Source organism: Drosophila grimshawi, unplaced genomic scaffold (assembly GCF_018153295.1).
Source record: "Drosophila grimshawi isolate 15287-2541.00 unplaced genomic scaffold, ASM1815329v1 contig_311, whole genome shotgun sequence".
Taxonomy (NCBI): domain Eukaryota; kingdom Metazoa; phylum Arthropoda; class Insecta; order Diptera; family Drosophilidae; genus Drosophila; species Drosophila grimshawi.
The window spans coordinates 13,621,118-13,640,206 of NW_025063098.1; the positions used below are offsets into that span (position 1 = coordinate 13,621,118).

Below are 19,089 nucleotides of genomic sequence, written 5' to 3' on the forward strand. Positions count from 1 at the left end.
GGGTTTAGCGCCAGTCAAAAATAAATGCGAATTCAAAAGAAAGAATTGTTGCCAAGATTTTTATGCTATTTCTCGATTTTTCTTTTTTTTTGATATTTATTGTGACTTAAGCACAAAGAGAGAGAGAAAGTGAGTTCAAAATCAACACTTTACGCTTTTAGGCAGACAGAGGAGGAGAAGGAATTGTTTACTTGGCAGGGCTTGGGCCTAGTCTGGCAGTGTTTACTTCAACTTGTGGTCTCTCAAGTTAAATTGCAAATTGCAAAGTTGGCATTTTGTATGTGAGTGTGTCTGTGAGTGTATGTGTGGGTATGTGTGTGTGTGTGTGGGACTGAACCATGACGTTTCCATTTGTGTGACCAACTGACCCAACTGTCGACCCCCAGCTGCGCCTCTCTGCTGCTTATTGAAATTGCGTTCGGACGGAAGGACGGGCAGCTTTTGGCTTTTGAATTTATATTGTGTCGAGTGCTGACTTTTGAAAATGCACTCAACTGTAATCTGTATTAAGTATGTGAATACTTGGACGGCTTGTGTGCCTATGTGTCGGAGTATCCGAGTATCCTTTTTCTCGTACTTAACACTCATAGGGTCTATTTTGCGACTCGCATTTAACAACCACAACAAAAATTCTGCATAAATTTCTCGTTTACACTGCTTTGAGGGCTTCCAATTTTGATTCTGTTTTTTTGTTCGCACTTTTGGCTGATCTTAAGTCGCGTTTTACTTTTACCACAAAACGCAAACTATGCGTAATTTTTATACACTTTCAGCGCCACAGCTGTAGAACTCATTAAACCAGTTTATATAAAACTCGCTGCGAAAGTTTTTCAACACTTACTCTAAATTAAGGGCAAACTTTGATGATGGTCTATGCGTATTTCATATACTGCGGGGACACTCGCAGCTGCCAACTGCAACTCGAGCAGCTGTGTCGCAAAGAGAGACGCGGCAAGAAATAGCGACAACATCGGATGCAACTCAAACAAGCAGGGGCGTGACAGAGGCAAGTGCCCCTCATCTCCTCCTCATCCCAGCTCCATCTCATGCCCCTGTCCGCTTATCTTAAAGTCAAATTTCTTGCGAAGTTCTCTTGCACTTAGAAGCAGAGCACAGTTTGAGTTAGTTGGCCAATGCAATATGCATTAGCTACCAGCAGTATATGGGCGCATTGGCATCTGGGCTTGGCAATGAACAGGGGTTTGCTCTGGGGCTCGCTTGCCATCAAAGTTGTGTAAATTAAAAGTTATTGGAATGTTGGCTTAGCTGCTGCTGAAGACCAAATTACTTGTGTGTATCTTGGGATTGTATAGCTGTCATCGCATATACATAGTTTATATAAAATGTGCACTCCGATAAGGCCAGCATTCAAAACATGCGGGAGTATCTTTAAAAGGAACCAAATACTCAAATTCAATTAAATTAAAATGGAAATATTTGAAATCGGCAGAGAAAATTAAATATGATTCATGGTTTTAGTGCTCTCATTTTACAATGTAAACCAAGCCAAAACACACTAATAAACCATTTATTTATTTATTTAATGTTGACTAAAAAAAACTTTTTAAAAAATGTTGAAATAGTATTCTTAAATTACCTTTAAAATTAAATTAATTAAAATTAAAATTGAGTAAATAAAAAAATAAATATTAATAATAATTATAATAATAATAATAATAATAATAAGAATAATAATAATAATATTTGTCTAAAAAGTTTTACTTTTCTGGACTTATAAAACGTACTAAACATGTCTTGAAAAAGTATATTGTTGCTTTAAGTGTTTTGGGGTTAGCTTCTTAAAACTAGATTTTAAGAGTTTCAGCTTAAAGATTTTAAAAAAAGTTTTAAAAAGAACCATTAATTCAACTAGCATTTTCCATTTTAACTTTGGCAAGAGCTACCGATGCAACTAACTGAAGACACACAACCAGTCACTAAAGGAGTGCATATTGAGCCACAAAAGCAGCATGTCCTGGACAAAACAAACAGCAGAGATGCAACTTGAGTGACTTGTGGTTGGTAACCGAAGGGGCTTGGGTTGGCTGTAATAGGTTGAAGTGGGTTGGGTTGGTTGAAACACCAGCCAGAGTAAACAAAATGTTCGTTTCAATTAGTGCAAGAGGAAGAAATGCTGCAAGACTAAATCCGCCCCAGCAAAACAAACTCACCCAAAAAACCCATTGAGGCAGAGCAAAAAACAAAAAAAATACTTAACAAATGCAGCAGTAGAAGATGATAAAATGCCTGAAATGCGACAAACAGCTGTCAGTTTGACAGGCGAGGCCACAGCACAGGCCAGGGGGGCTATGCCAGGCAAAACACGGCAATGCACCCAAAAGCAGAGTAAAGGAGAGACAGAGATAGAGAGAGAGAAAGAGATAAGGAGAGAGAGAGAGAGAGCAACAGCGACTGTGTCTCAGTGTCATATGGGCACGACGTACTTTGACATGCTTTTCATTTGCGCTGACTTCACCAACTGTGCACCTTGGGTTCCCGCAGTCGTTCTCGCCCTCGTTGTTGTTGTCACCTTAGCGTCGTGACTTTGGCCCAGAGACAAATGCAAACCAACCAAAACTATATAAAAAAATATGCAAAGCGAAATGGTTGAAAAAAATAAGTACAAAAACAAACGCACAGAACTATGCAACTAAAAACCAAAAAATCCACAAAGCAGAGTCTCTGTAAACAAAGCGACCACATAAATCGAAAAACCCATTCACAGAAAGGGCGGAAAACCCCAAAACCCGTTCAACAGTTGAAAATGTGTTGAAGTGTCTAGGTGTAGTCTTTCTTTTTCTCTTTCTTTTTTAGTTTTCTTTTTTCATTCGCTTCCTTTTCACTTTGAAGTGTTGTTTTTGTTGCGCTCGAAGAAGTTTCTTTTCGATGGTGAGTTGAAGGCGTGACTGGCACATAAAGTACCAGAAATCCCTATTGTTTATTGCATTCATCATGTTGCCATGATTTGAATGAAAATTGTAATGAGAAATCTGAGAGCATAAAACCTACACAAATGAAAAGCTTTCAGCGTGGTCAATAGTTAAAGAATTATTGCGAAAAATATATATCGATGAATACATATCGCCGAATCATACTAGGGGGTATATTATGAAATCGACTAGTGGATATATATCACGAAATAATTCTTCAGATATTAACTATATATATTTTGTATATAGACAATAAAATAAGTCTCCATTATATTAAATTATGCTTCAAAGTAATTTACTGCTTGCCCTGAAGCAATTTGAGTGTTATAATTTTAATAAAATCATTTTTGGCCTCATATTTAATGGTCACTTTAGTTGTGAAAGAAACTCAGCTTTGCGTTTTTATACCATATTACTATTATCCAGCTATCATACTATTATCCAGCTCGTATACCTTAATCCAACTCATACCTCTTTATTTATTTAACATGTGGCGCATTTATGTATTAACTTGTAAGTAAAAGGATAAGAAGGCCAACTCATATGGTGGACGCATAACCCTCTCTCTCGATCTTTTCTCTGTCTAACCCTCTCTCTCCCTCACTTACTCGTTATGCTACTTAGTATGACCTGAAAAAAAACCTGTGGAAAAATGAAAATATAGCACAAGGTAAAAGGCATCTTTACAGCTATTTTGAGAGAGAAATCCGCCAATCCGCCACAGCATGAATGCTTTTAAATGTGCATGTAGGTCGAGACTTGGGACAGCGACAGGTTAAAATTCGCTTAAAGATGAAAATGCCGCCAGTTGTTGCCAAATAATTTGCATAAGAGCCAGGATTCGGGCTGGTTAACTTTAAGCAGCGACCGGTGATGAAATGTCAAACTATAAGCCACAATAAGTCGGCTCAAATTGAAATACTGCTCTGGGCAGCCTGGCCTGCTACGCTGGGTAATTACTTCTTAAATGCTCAGCTATTGAATGAGCCAACGCCACCCGCAACACTACCCCCTCCCTGGGGAGGCATCAACTGCTGTCGCTGATATCTAATTTATGCAAGGTTATTTAATTGAGGCTACGCAGCATTGCAAACATTTTGCTTGCCAAGCATTCAGCTTGGGTAAGTGGTAGGGAAGGGGCCAGAGAAGGGGCAAAGAGAAACTTGAAAGCTAAGTTGATTTTATGGTTGGTTTTTTGTCATTTCACTAATTAAAGACACATTAAGCATTAGACTGGACCAGGCCAAGGCAATCTCTTTTTTTAGCACGAGCTTTTTGGTTATCTGACTCAAGCTGCTCGAGCCATGTGTCCTCGTACATAATTATCTAGGGTCCTTGAAAAACAGCATGCGGTCGTTGGCTGCTTGTAAAAGTACGATTTTAACTCAACCGCTCGGTCCTTACCATTAAATGAAAATGAAAATAAAAATTAAAAAGAATTAAAATAGAAAATTTACCATGGAAATGCCAAAAAGCGTATTTCTTCGTGAAGTTAAATGCAAAATGGAGCGTTTTGATAAAAAGCTTAGTTGGAGTCGGGGGCATTTAGACATGCTTCTCTAATTTGCGTCCATTCACACTGACTGTGCCAGATATATATATATATATATATATAATATAATATACATCTGGCTCAGCTTTCTGCCAGAGGTCGTGACTTATCTGGCTAGACCTTTTAGCAATTGGTTGCCAGCCTTTGCAAGCGGGGGTCCAAAGTGTTTGCTCCTCCTGTCAAGTGACAGGTTGAGTGTTTCCGAACTACTAAAACTACCATTGGGGTTAGAATACTTATGAAAGAAGAAATAAAGCACGCTACTTATATTGAGATTCGCTCAGTGCGTGTGTGTTGTCTGGCAATAATGTATGGCACAAGAGTACTTGTTTGAGTGTTGCTGGCAGTAATAAGTACTTGAATTGACTTCACACGTGCCACAGATCTGATCTGAATATATCTGCATCTGACCCCTGAATGTCACAAAATTAGCAAATCAATAAGACAGCATAACTCGCCCAGAACTTAAGCGATTAGATAGATTAGGTACACCTTAAAAACACTTCAAACCATTAAATTCAATTAACGTCTTGAGTTTTATTTTATTATACGACCCAATACAGTCTGATGATGATTTAACCAATAATTGTCTAACAAGATATAAATAATTATTAGAGCATCGAAATATCAATGGCTCAAAATTAATTCATTTTAATAATTTTTTTTTCTTTTTGCATGCATCGAAAAAATGTTATTTGCATCTTCAATTATTTATAGCCACAGCAAAAATGTTCTTTAGTCAAAATTGCATAACCACTTAACTATAAATTATTTCTTATTCATGTTTATATAAGCTACAAATACAAATAATTCGCTTATACCAAAAATTTACTTAGCAACTCCAAAAATAATAATAATGTAATAAGCGAAGTCAAACATATCAGTAAGTTATTAAAGCAAAATATAGTTGCAGAAGTAACAGCGAAAAAATAAATAAAATGAAAGGCATTATTTATTTTAAGACTTTAAAATAACATATGCAAAGTCAAATTGGATTTTTTTTTTCTGACAATATTTTCGACACCTCGACAGTAAAAACTTGTCAAATTGAATACCAATCTTAAATGCAAATTGAAAAGCACTTTTACGCCACTTCGCAGTTGCGAAGACTCACACGAGATATTGAAAAAAAAGAATGAACAGCAATATGACAATGCTCGGGTGCTTATTATGGCACTTTGGTTTATTGTCTAAATATTTATGCAAAATACGTGCACAAGTCTTTAATCTCGTTCATAACTTTGCCGAATTGTTTGATATGCAGAAAATTGAAAAGCAAAACTTTCCCGAAGACGACAACGGCACTCACACAGTTACACGCTTTCACACACACACACACACACACACACACACACACACACACACACACACACACACACACACACACACACACGCTCTTTTATAAGACAATGCCAAGAGTAGGCAGCTCTTGAGGCACATAAACGAAACAGTCGAAGACAAAGCGACAACAAACACTACAAAGCAACAATGACGTTGTTGTCAGCAACAATAATAACAACACAATACACAGACACTTGAGCACATTGACAAATACTCTTTCAAGGGAGTGAACTTCAAAAGCATTGAAGCACATCTGTTTTCGCAGACGTTTGCATTTCAATTTGTATTTACCTGCATGCCATAAGACAAATACAATGGAGCCAGTGAAAAAAGATCCAAAACTCATTCAACATATATGTATCATTCAAAGCAAATATGTATTCGCTCAAAGGTATGCTAAGCTGGGATTACCCGACAACAGAGACATCTATTACAGCCTGTGCATTTTGCTGGAAAATAACGTACATACGTCATTGGATAATCAAAGTCAGTTTATCTTAGTTACGCTCGATCTACTTTCCGAAATAAAAGTTTAATAAAAGGTAAAATGCCTTGATGATATTTGGACAATTTTATTTTTTAAATAATTGTATTAAAAAAATGCACAATTGTTCCATAGAAAATTTAAGAAGGTATATTAATGAACAGAGAAACAAAAATATATATTAAAAGAGAAATATTTGGACTGACAGCGATTGTCTAACCCACTTTATGTGATATTAAAGTAGTATATTAAACATAATGCTGAAGTCGAAAGAATGATTTTCATGACATTTTTTCTGCATTTGTAGAAAGAATGTTACTAGTATAAATATACAATCGAAATTAGCATTGTGGATTAAAACGGAAGCAAGCTTCTTACTTTAAGATACTTAATTCCTTTAATTCAAAATTATTTAAAGAATATACGCACATATAAGTGTAAGTAGATATACATTAAACCCCTTATGCATTACAATCAAACATACGACGCGTCGTATACGTAATAGGACAATATAATAAGACGAGCAGACCGACAAATACATTATTGCCTGGCTGCCTAACTCTTATCGCATTCCACGCAGCAAGCAAGCAACATAAGCCACATATTAATATGCAACAATATCATAAATCGTTGCTCTCTGCCTCTGACACTGTCTCACTATCTCTTGTTTTATTATGTTTATTATGTTATAGTTACCACCGTGGAGCCAAACAACATGTTTACAACATGTATACCAATTGGTGGCAACTATACGGCAAGTGGAGGTGGCGTATTTGCGCCAACAACACTGGCGAATGCCTCAACGGATACATTGGCATCCGGATTCGAGGCAGCGGGATATGCTGCCTATTCGACGGCGTTGAGCGTGACAATTGCCATCGGTTGCAGTCTCCTCATATTGAATGTACTGATATTCGCTGGCGTCTACTATCAGCGGGACAAGACGCGGCTGGAGGTGAAAACTCTGCAGAAGCAGTACCAACAGCGCAGCATGCATCAACAGGTGCCATATCCGCCGGAGCCCATCAAGCATGCCCATTATCATATGGGTCACTCGCAGAGCGCCAATGTGATTGTTGATGTCGAGAGTCATGGCCAGGATCAGGCCGGCCAGACGGCAATGTTGCTTCAGGCGGCTGCCGCTGCTGCCGCAGCAGCCAATGAAGCATCGAAGCCGCCACCGCCACATATATGTGCCAACACAGGCATGCAACAACAGCAGCAGCAGCAGCAGCAACAACAACAACAGCAAGCTAGCGGCAGTGGACATGCACTTAATAATGTGGCTGTAGATGCCACAAAAGTCGTGGATAGCATGCCCAATGTTACCTACAGTACCAGCAGCAAACACCAACAGCAACAGCAGCAGCAACAGCAACAGCAACAACAACAACAACAACATATGCAAATCAAGAGCTTGGGCGGCGGTGGCACACAAACATTCGGACGTGGCGGTGGCAACAGTGGCAGCGGGAACGTACCAAGCACTTCCTCCGTTGTTGTGTCTGGCAGCAGCGTCAGCTACAATCCTGGCCTAATGACATTGCCAAAGGCAAGCCAATTGCATCATGCGGCAACATTAAATTATGCGCGCAACACGGCTGCCTTAAATTTGGCCGGTGGCGGCACCGCTCTCGTCGATAGTCGCGGCAATGTGCTGCTCACCAGCTCAGCAGCGACTGGTGGCAATGTCGATTGCACGATGACGCTGCCACGCAATCTCAATCGCCACAATCCAACGACAGGTGAGTGTGTGTTGTTTTTATCAAAAATTCACTTTTTAAGAGAGGTCCACACTCAGAAGAAAAAATACAACGAAAAAGAGGGTAGCTCACCCTATTTTCAAAATGTCTATTTTTAAAATAGAAAGATAGATTTTGCGAAAATCGTACACAACAACCGAGAGAATGAATGAATGAGTTATAATAATAGATAGTATTTCTGAAAAGTTAAAAAAGAAAACAGCTTTTAGGATTGTAGATTTACGGCAAGCGTTTCTCACTTTAAAAATGTATGTCCTTTATTTAACAATTGACTTATGAAAAAACGAAGAAGCTATCTGATTTCATGTCTCTTTTTATAAAATGTAGGTCGTATCTTTTTCTGTATGTACCATATATAAGCAAGGAGAGTGCTGCCGCAAATCCAATTGACCGAATTGGTTTTGATGCAGCCACGATAAAATTGTGTGTTTTTCCTCGTCAGTTTTCTGCTCTTCACGTGGCTGCTACGTGCGGCGTTCACTCAATAAATGCAGCAACAGACAGACAGAAACAAGTCGGTCGTGTATGGAAACAATATTGCAGAGAAGGTAGCCAACTGGCTGAAATATGATAAGATTTCATTTCATTATGAATCGCATTTCATTTTGATTCCATTTTCCATCTCCTGCTGCTCCCGCTGCTGAGCTTGCATTTTATATTCGATTAAAAGAGCCTCTCCATAAATCTGCATGCTTAAACTGAGTGAAATCACAATATTCCTAAAAGTGTACTGTGGTCTATAGTTGAAAAAATATATGTATGATTTAAAGAACATATGTACTTCTAATCTACATAAGTGATTCCATTAGTTTATTTTATTAGAACACAAAACGGATTAAAAAAATATTAAATTTCTAACAAAATGCGGCAAGTGAGCTTAAGCAATATCGTAGCAGATAAGTTCTGTAAAAAAAAAACATTTCGGTTCATACACAAATATATGTGAATGATTTATATTATATAACACTATTTTTGTTTGCATTCCAAACAAACATTTGTGGTACGTTCCTTTACTTCAAGAAAGCATAACAAAAATTTTCAAACTTGTTGTAGGCTTTCGAAATGTAATGCATTTTCTCATGTCTAACACAAATTTAAGAACACCTCTTAGGTGTGAGAAAATACATTTAATAGAACCAGTTACATAAAAAAAATGGCAGGCTTGGGATCAGGATTAATCTTATACCGAAAAATGACTTGCATAATAAGTGTACACATATAGAGAAAGCTATACATATATAAATAAGCGATTGGAAACACAGCTGGTAGTCTGACTGCTTGTTAGGCTGCCAAACAAAAAAGAAATATTTGAAAAATGAATGACTGGGCAATATTGTGAAGGAGCGCCAGCTACACATAAATTTCCTGCAAAATCACCCCAAGCAAACAAAAATATTGCTCAATCAAATCGAATGACCCTCATACTGTGTCTGACAAGACCAAAAACTGAACCCCTGGCTATACACTCAAATATGTCCGCGTGAAAATTGAAATTGTACTAATCAGCCACAGACCCCGCTCGACGCAAACCCAATGGTTCGATGCCAAGGCCTGACTTATCCATTGGCAGCAAAAAAATATCCGGGGCGGCAAAATACAAAAAGCAAAACTATAGCAAAGAAGGAAAATAAAATAAAAAGAAACCAGGCCGAGAAAACATTTACGCTTCGCTGAAGTTCAACGCACTTGTGACTTTTGACCACAGTTTGCTGTCTGACAGCCCGTGCCAACCCCCACACCACAACCCCAAGTCCTACCCCAACCCTGATATCAGCCCCAGTTCAGAAATCGGCTTCAGCTCCGCATCCGTTGCTTCAGCGCATCCGAATCCCTTGCTGCTTGCGCCTGCTTAGCTGATGTGGACGACGGAAATTGTTGTACAAATTATGCTCTACTGATTGTCAAGGTTTTAACGGAATTTATACCCCGTGCTTTGGTAACGTTGGGTATATTGTGATTATTTTCCATATATATTTTATTTTTTTAAATCATTTTATTTTTTAAATTAATTTAAATACAATTGTGTTTTATTAACATCAAAAAATAATTATAAGAAATAAATTAACGATTTAAAACATTTTTATAAAAACAAAAGCAAAAGACACATTTCTATACTTATGCCATTGCAGGGAATAGTTACAAATTGTAAAGGTCAATTTTATAAATCAACTATTGGGCAGAAATACTATAAGCCAATTTCCAGGTTAACCCAACGAGCTTGCTTCTGTTTGATGAGCTGTTAAATGGCGAATGTTCAGTTGCGGCAACTTATTGACAGTTTTTCGCAGCCAGCACGCTACGAGCTCATAATGGTACTTCAAAAAATATGCCCACAATAATAAATTTCCAGTTGAGCTGCCGTGACAACTGATAAATTTTGATTGTCCCGATAAATACGTCAGACTGCATTCCACTATCGAGTCACGAAATGATTTAACGATAAGATTTTCAATTTCAATCGAGAGCCAATTTAACGATAAGGATTTTTGTGCCATAAACCAAGTAGATGAGATATGCATGTAGATAGTTTTCCAGCCTAGGATAGCAAGTCTTTTGTTGGCCATAAAACGTTTACAGTTGAAGTTATTACCTATCCGCATAAGAACAATAAAAATGGCATAAAATTGTTGTTGGTTTAATGCGCGACCCTTGCATAATAATAAAATGACAACGTTAACTAAAGCCCCGACCCTTAGGCGTGGGGAACAGCTAGGTCAACTGGAGCCAGGTCCTGTGCAGCGAATTATGTTATTTTTATTATGGCACCCGCAGCAGGACATGAGAACGAGCGGGTCGGCATCTGTCGTTGACATTTTTGGTCATAAATAAAATTTCAGCAATCGATAGCAACTAACAACAAATACAATGTTGTACAGGTAAGGGCCGAGCAGGTTATTTGCAATTTGTTTCATCGACTGTTTATGAAGCGGTCGCCCGATAAACAAAACAACGGCTGAATTTACAAATCTATATATATTTTATTATATATGTATATATATATATATATATAAACATATATGTGTGTGTCTGTTGCTGTAATCAAATTATTGCTAACAGGGTCGCGCTTCTGTGCACTGTTGCAGAAAATGTGATTAAATACGAGCAGAGATTGAAACGTTAGTGAAACAAACAAAAAATAAAAAATAAACAAGAGTCTCGAATTTCGCGATGCGGTCTTTATTTATACAATTTGAATATAAAGTGGATATAAATATATTAAGCTGCTGTCATCCCACATACGGATATCTTATTGCATTTCAATTTTTGTAGAAGTTCCCATGGCTTATTTGATATAAGCTTATACACACACATATCAAAATAAATTTAATTTTCAAACATGAGAAATGAAAATTCGATATATATTTATTCTCGTATATCCGTTAAGCTAATCCTAGCTGAAGTCAATTATCAACTATTGATACGATAAAATTTAATCAGTATTTGAAAAATATTTTGCATATAGAGCATGATTAAATTGCCTTGTTAAATTTCTTAACAGTCGTCAATTATGAGAAAGTTATTTATAAATATTGATCAGCAAGCTATTTATCCCCTATTTACAATCAGCTTTTTATTCTTATCGATCTATATATCTTTAATAGAAAAATTCGTTTTTTAGTTGTTATTAATGTTTTTATCTATATATCTTACTAGTTAATTGTAATATTTATTACATCAAAAATGAATTTCCGATAAGTTTTACTATGCATCCTTTTTAAATTTCTGGCAAAACGTAATGTTTGATTAAGTTGATTAAGTTGATTTCCTTATTTCTTGATTGCATTTACAGCTTAGACCTGCTGGCGCAATCAAGTGTCCTTATCTAAATGACGTGCCCATCCGAGTGAAAATTGCAGAAAACGCTGTGTTACAGTTGGGATTTGTAGCTTCGACAAGATTTTAGCTACTTGAGCAGGTTTATGCACTTCGTTCGTCAGCTCTAATTGCTATTCGATAACGGCTGCAAAAGCGAAACAAAAATTGACAAAAGTCAAAACAACATTTTCTACTGCAATGAAACATAATCAGCGTGTTGCTGTTGTTGCTGTCAAAGCTGATTTAATATTACGCATCTCTGCCAATTTTCGTTACGCCCCAACGGAAGCGGAAATTTTGTCGTGGTTAAGTGTGGGTGGGCACCACTCAATGCTAATGGTGGGTGGATAATGCTCTCCACTCGGCATTTCGTCGCCATCTTTAGCAGTGGCAGCCAGGTGCTTGCGTTGTCGGATGTGGCAAGTGCTTCTTTGCCTTGCGTTAGCATTTTCAGCGCTCTCTGCATTATTTATAATTATTGCGAATTTTCATATAATTATGCGTGGACGCATACTTCAAGCTGCCCGACTTTTCGCCAGCACCGCTGCTTGGCTGCTTGGCATTCCATTCAGTTATTTATTTAAGCAGCACATTTTTCTTTCGCGCGCAGACCATAAATATTAAAGTCAACTACATTTTTGTGTCTGTGCGAAAATCCTTGCGTAATTAATGCTTGTTCCCAGATTTTTGTTGCCGTCTTTTCGCTTTTTTCGGTTTTTTTTGCTGTTGTTGTTGTCTTTGTTGCTCTGCGCACTCAAGTGGCACATTAATATTTGTTGTCGTTGCTGCTGTCTGAAGCCCTTGGATTATATAAAACGCTTACGTTGTTTAACGGCAGTTTAATGCCTCATTAGGTTTAGTGGGTTGACTTGAAGTACCATGATTTCCAGAACCATGCCGCGTCTTTTAGGCTTTAAGCAATTACAATGATTATATTTAGAATTTTAGAAGCATTTAATTAATTAGGCATAATTTTCCCTCATTCCTGGCGAACGTTGTATGTCTTTATTTCTTCTTTTGATCTATTGATTATAATCGTATTATTTACAACATAATCGCAGCAATTGAGCGAACAATCATTATAAATATATATACATACATATATATTTATTTATTTTTGGATTATTTCAAAGTATACAAAACACATTCGCTATAATCTTTGGTTCATCAACAGACAAGTCACACAATTTGATTTATTTTTTGTCATATTCTCAGACTCATATATTTTTCATATTTTCTTTTGTCATTTATTTTTAAAATAGCTGCCAGCGATTGATTTTCCTCATACACTCAGTTATAAAATGTCTGATGCGCAGTTTGCTATTAACTTGATTCTTAGAAACTGGGTAAACTGTAACATGAAATGGTTGCTTCTGGTGAATTTGTTGTTTATTTAATAGGCGATTAGATTTGAAGTGCAATGAGTGAGGCAAGTACGTTTTATTCAAATAAATGTTTCCTAAAATATTCAATTTATTGAGTTAGCAATTTTCAACGTTCTGTTTTTTTTTTTTTTTGAAGCCAATTGGTATTTAGCCAAAAAATGTTGATTAAAGACTTACAACTAAGCCGCAAAGTTGGCAGCAGCAGCAAAAAGAGCAGCTGCCTGTTGTGGTTTAAATCAATCGATAAGATTCTAGAGTCAGCTTTTTGAAGGCCTCAGTCATTTTGGAAAATGCCCGATAGCTAGAGCTAAGCACTCAAAGCGTTGCTATTTCATATTTTCGTTTTTTTTTTCGCTACTTTTCAATTTATTTGCGGCAAATGTGGCAAACAAAAAGCAAACTTTGCATACAGTTCGCAGTAAATTCGCAGTAAATTTGAAAGCTGCCGTCAAAGGAGAACCCGCAAAAAGTAAGCCGACAGCAAAAATCAACCAAATTGAGTAAAACAATGAAGCGGAAACGATTTTTGCTGACATGTGAGGGTGTGGAGGGTGGTGCGGGGTGTTGCTGGGTGGCATGGGTTGAATGAATATAATAAAAATAAGGCAGCAAACAAAAGACAAACGCGACCCGACTGCTAAGCCCAACACGGGTAAGTACAAGCAAGTACACAAGAGAGACAAGGATGAAGGCCCCGATGTGATTGTCATCCACATTGTCAACGTCGGGCAACCAGCAGGAACAAGACCAGCACCAGGACCATGAGGACATAAACAGCTTCATACAAATGTTATTATTGAAATTTCAACAGTGGCACACACACGCACTCAGCAATCATTTATCACACATACACCGTGTGTGTGTGTGTGTGTGTATGTGAGTGTGTGTGCGTTGCAGAAGAGACAAAAAATATGATGAAAAATTTATTTGCAAGTCAGCCCATAGACGGTTCCCGTCTGTCTCCCTCAACATAAAGCCGACTTCATCGCCTATGTCCCTGGACATATTTATGCCACCGCCTTTAACATATGTTTGTCTTCTGTTTCTCAGAAATAAGAGCAAACTTAGCCACGCCGAAAACTACATACCCTAACAGACCGAAGTCTAATTTCGCATATCATATTATCATCACACAATATCTGGATTTTGGCAGCTAGGCCAGCTATATGATATTGTTCAGATCTTGCCTACTCTAAAAGTTTGTTCTAGTGGAATAAAAATATTAATGAAGGTTAATTTTATATTGAATATTAAGATAATAAATAAAAATAAAAACAGAAATAAATATTAAGAATAAAGAATATGGTTATACATGACAATAACTAAATAGAAAAAGTCTTAAGGGATCAGTTTTCGTTAGAAAATTTGGAATGCTCTCTGGCAGGGTATCTGAAATGTGGTCCTATACATTTTAGCCATAAACCAGACATGGCCAACACATTATTCGATCTCTCATAGCTGAATCCGTCGCATTGTGGCCTCTGATGCCGCAGTTTTGTGTTTTCCTTTCGCTTTCTGGTAGTTTTATTATTTGGTCTCTGCTTTGATGATTTCGGCCAAAATGAGAGACGAAACTGCGGGCATACAAATGTCACTTTGTGTATCTGTAATGTCCATGGTTGGCGAGGGTTGATATTCTTGTACCAGTTTGCAGAATGAAGCCCACATCTTCATTTCTCCTTTCGCCATTTGTCCGTTTGTCCTTTGGTTGCTGTGCATTGCGCAGCTAGTTAGATAAAACAATATTATTTTATTGCCTCGGCCCGAGAAATGTGCACAGTGTTGTGCGGCATGCTTGGTGGTCAGTTGCGTGGTGGTAGGCTGATGCCTACTCCATTGTGGTCCAGTAAGACAGACAATTTGTCGCAATAAAGGGTCGACTTTAAGGACGAGCCTGGTTTGCTCAAACAGCCTGCGTTGTGCTTTGAAAACTTAGAGCACAGTATCCATCTTTTACCGTAATTAATCAAGAAAATACAAATTTCAGGACTATAGTTATCTTAAATTATTTTCTTTTGTGTAGCTGTAGCTGATAGACAATCAAAACCAAATATTTCAATATTTGAATAATGAGCTAACTAAACGAGGTTTACTGGAAGAGCACATACAAATAACTGACATCCCAAATATTCAATCTAAAACAAATTTTAAATTTCTTATGAATGTTCAATTAATGAAATTTGATTACATTTTTGAAGGCTTTTAGCTATCAATAAACCAAAAAAAAAGGCAAGCACATAGAATACTTTCAAGTTCGATGAATATGATGATATAATTAATAAGTACTAGAGAAGTGTGTAAGAAGAAATTGTATTTGAATTCAATTTGTGAAAACTTACACTTAACTGTAATAAAAAAGCGAGAAAAAAACTCTTGCCAAGCGACTGGACGTTGCCACGAAATATGAAACTCATTAGCGGAATATCTATTATATGTTTCCACAGGACAGCAATGAAAACTACTCTCTTCGAAGAAGCTGGTTTAATTAAATTTGATACCGTCCCATTTTCTGCTGCAGACAATGCAATCCTATATGAATTAAAAAAGTAATATAATCATGTATACTTTTTAAATACTAAATTCAAGCATGATGTCATACTTCCCTTGACCTTTTTCTCAGGACAACGTAGCTTTCAAAATTTCGGTATAGCTTAGCAATAGTTAATTAAAACCTTATTTAGCTTTTGCCGCTTGAAGTATTCCATTGAGCTGAAGCTGCAGCACAAAAACTACTTGAACATTTGTTACCCAACGTCTAATCCAGCCAATACATTTCTCGATTCACTCTTAGCTCGGACGGACAGTCGGGCAACATACATAAATCTACATGGTGGCACTCATAAATATTTCATTGATGCGCTTCGCTGCTCAATTTTTTGTTGCTGTTGCTGTTGTTGTTGTTGTTGTTGCTTATAAGTGAAATATGTCCAGTTGAGCGTGCAGACTTTCATTTCCTTGGCATTTCCTGTGCAGAGAAATGCTCTCGTATATTATTTTTCCTTTTATTTTTAATATGCTCATTCAATTTGCTTTCGCCCTTGTATCTGCTGCTGGTGTTGCCCCGTTCAACTGCTGCTTTGCTCGTCGTGTCCTTTATTGATGACATGACAAACAAGGTACGATTTCCGTGCACTCAAAAAGTTCTAGAACCATTTTTCTTTCGCGAATTCGCTTCAAGTTTCCTTGGCTATTGTATTTGTATGCACATTAACTTCATTTTGCAATCATGCGCACCATAAATCCAATTTAATTGTACTGCTTATACACACACACACACACACACACACTTACACAGAAAACAGATCTATGCGCTTAGCTTGGCACAGTTCACGTTGCGTATACTTAATATTTGTTCGCTCGTGCGCTCAATACCCGGCTCAAAGCTAAATAGACGTACATAAATTTTCCTCGATATCCGTTTGATTTCTTCGCATTGCATTTTGAAAAATAGACTTTTTATACTGTTGCTTCAACGGCCAACCTATCCTCATGCTAACCAGACTGATTTAGTACGCACAATTTTCTGCCAACTTGCAGAAAACTTTCTGAGCGTATGTTGTACTTTGTTCTACCTATTCGGCGAGGCCCAGTCACTTGTTGTGATTTATGTGTGATTGAAAAGCTTTAAATTGTATGCTAATCCGGCATCGCACAGAGTCATTTGTAAAGTTGCCGCTCCAATTGAATTTAAATGGTTCGTCCATTTGGCAGTTTGACTGAACGATTGATAATTTGAATGTCATTAGACGGTTATGGCTCATGCTGTGAGTGCGGTCGAAATATCTCGACATCATTTATCAACAATCGTGTCAATCAGTGATATTATTCATTTAACAATAGCTGTTACTAAAATATTTAACAATTCGCTCATTATTGGATTGAGGTCATTGTATTTTACATTTCGAAAGGGATACAACAAAATTAAAGACTTTCGCTTTAACCCTGAAACATTTCAACTTAATTTAAACGCATATTGTGACAATGGTCAAATATTCTACAAAAAATTAATTCCATTAACTGCATTCCACTTATTGAATTTGTAGATTATACAAACTAAGCGAAAAAATTGTAAATAACAAAAATAGAAATATCGCTGATAAAATATAAAACAGTGCTGTCTGATAAATTAGAAAAATGCGCTATGTTTTAAATAAATTCCTTAATCATTCCATCCTCTTTAATAACAAGTGGAAAAGTTGCTCTTTATATAAACTATCTTCATTCACTTTAAAATAAAACTGGTTTAAAAAAAAAACACTTTTCTAATATTATTTGAATATTCTAATAATAGCGAATATATAATTATTTACTATTACTTCAAAAACGTTATCCTTAATTAGGATAATATAATAATAATAGTATAAATTTGGTAAATACTTATTTGGCAAAATCATGATTCTTTGATTTTAAATCTCCTCACATAAAGTGAGTGCCAAATTACGCCCTTTTAGGATATAAATGAGTTTATTAAACTCCTTCGTACCAAGTACTGAATTGAACAAGTGACTCCGTAGATATACAATATTAAAGCACTTCAATAATATAGATATTATTGTCTTTTCAAATCATTAAGCTCAGCTGTTACAGCAGGTCAGAAATTGCACGGCTTGACTAAATGGAGCACACACATCGGAAGAACAAATTGAAAGAGCAAATGGCACTAAATCAACGACAACATTAAATCAGAAAATTTAAGCAATAAACTCGCTTGCATTTGTGCACAGCTCATTAATGCAGAACACAAACACACACAGAAACACACACACGTCCCTTTGAGGATACACAATGCACACTTCGCTGCACTTGTGCCGGGCCACTTAACTGCGGACAGAAATTAGAAGGCCGCAATACCAAATAGACCAATAGTTGCTGGTGATTGGCTGATGGTCGCTGACCCACGTCCCAGTACTGTGGTCAAGTGGATCCTGCGTCCCATGTGGATTCAGTGACCACACTCACAGAAAAAAATACGTGTGCATTTTGAAAAAAATGTTCAACAAATTTTAAATTCTAAAAATCATAGGCTGGATTTATTGAATCCAGATTAATCTACAATGTAGAAAACATATTTCGAGATTCCTTAATGTTTTATGTATACACAGAATTGTAAAAAAAACCTTGTGTATCAATCAAATAAAATAGTTTACTACATTTATTTAATTAAAACCAATCAACCAATAGCCAACAAAGCAGTCGAGAGAGTAATTTCATTTTAATTAAACAAGTTTCCATTTATACCTTTTAGAATTAAATATAGATAGATTTCTGAAATGTAAATTTTTTGCGGAATTTAAGGGCCATCACTTACACTTTAAATCAATTTATTTCGTAAGTCTACAAATTCTTTCCAAGAATAAATATTTTTACCTTAGTGCGTTTTGTAAAATGGTTGTCGAATATTGTTCTGAGTGCAGTTTTTGGGGCAAATGTGAAAAGCTTAATATGAGTGCTCATTTTTTGTAGAGTTATGTATGCTGCATTTCCGACCTTGTCATTTCATACTAATCAACATCCGTTCAAAAATTGTTGAGTACATAATTTTTGGTGTCGCTGGCGCTCGTATAATATTTGCCATTTCTAGGGGCATTTGTTACAGCATTTGCATTGTGATTGCATGCGGGTCGCTTGTGCATTTTGTACAACATTGCGTATAAGTGACGTGCATATAAATTAGATTTGCTTCGGTGCGGATCGCATTTTGGTCCAACAACAACAGCAAACCCAAAAAATTACAAAATGCATGGAAATTGAAAATTTATTGCATACCACACAGAAAAACACATACGCACATACACAGATGCATATTTGCCTCTATTCA

The 19,089-nt window shown here is 36.7% G+C and overlaps 1 protein-coding gene across 3 annotated transcripts in view; it reads left to right on the top strand.

Annotated features, from left to right (window-relative positions):
• Positions 1-19,089, top strand: part of LOC6567326 (neuroligin-3) — a 51,474-nt gene that overhangs the window by 22,353 nt on the left and 10,032 nt on the right. For all 3 annotated transcript variants that reach the window (XM_043214898.1, XM_043214897.1, XM_043214896.1), the window contains exon 10: positions 7,000-8,052. In XM_043214898.1, coding sequence (XP_043070833.1) covers positions 7,000-8,052 — 1,053 coding nt within the window. The remainder of the gene's footprint in view (positions 1-6,999; positions 8,053-19,089) is intronic.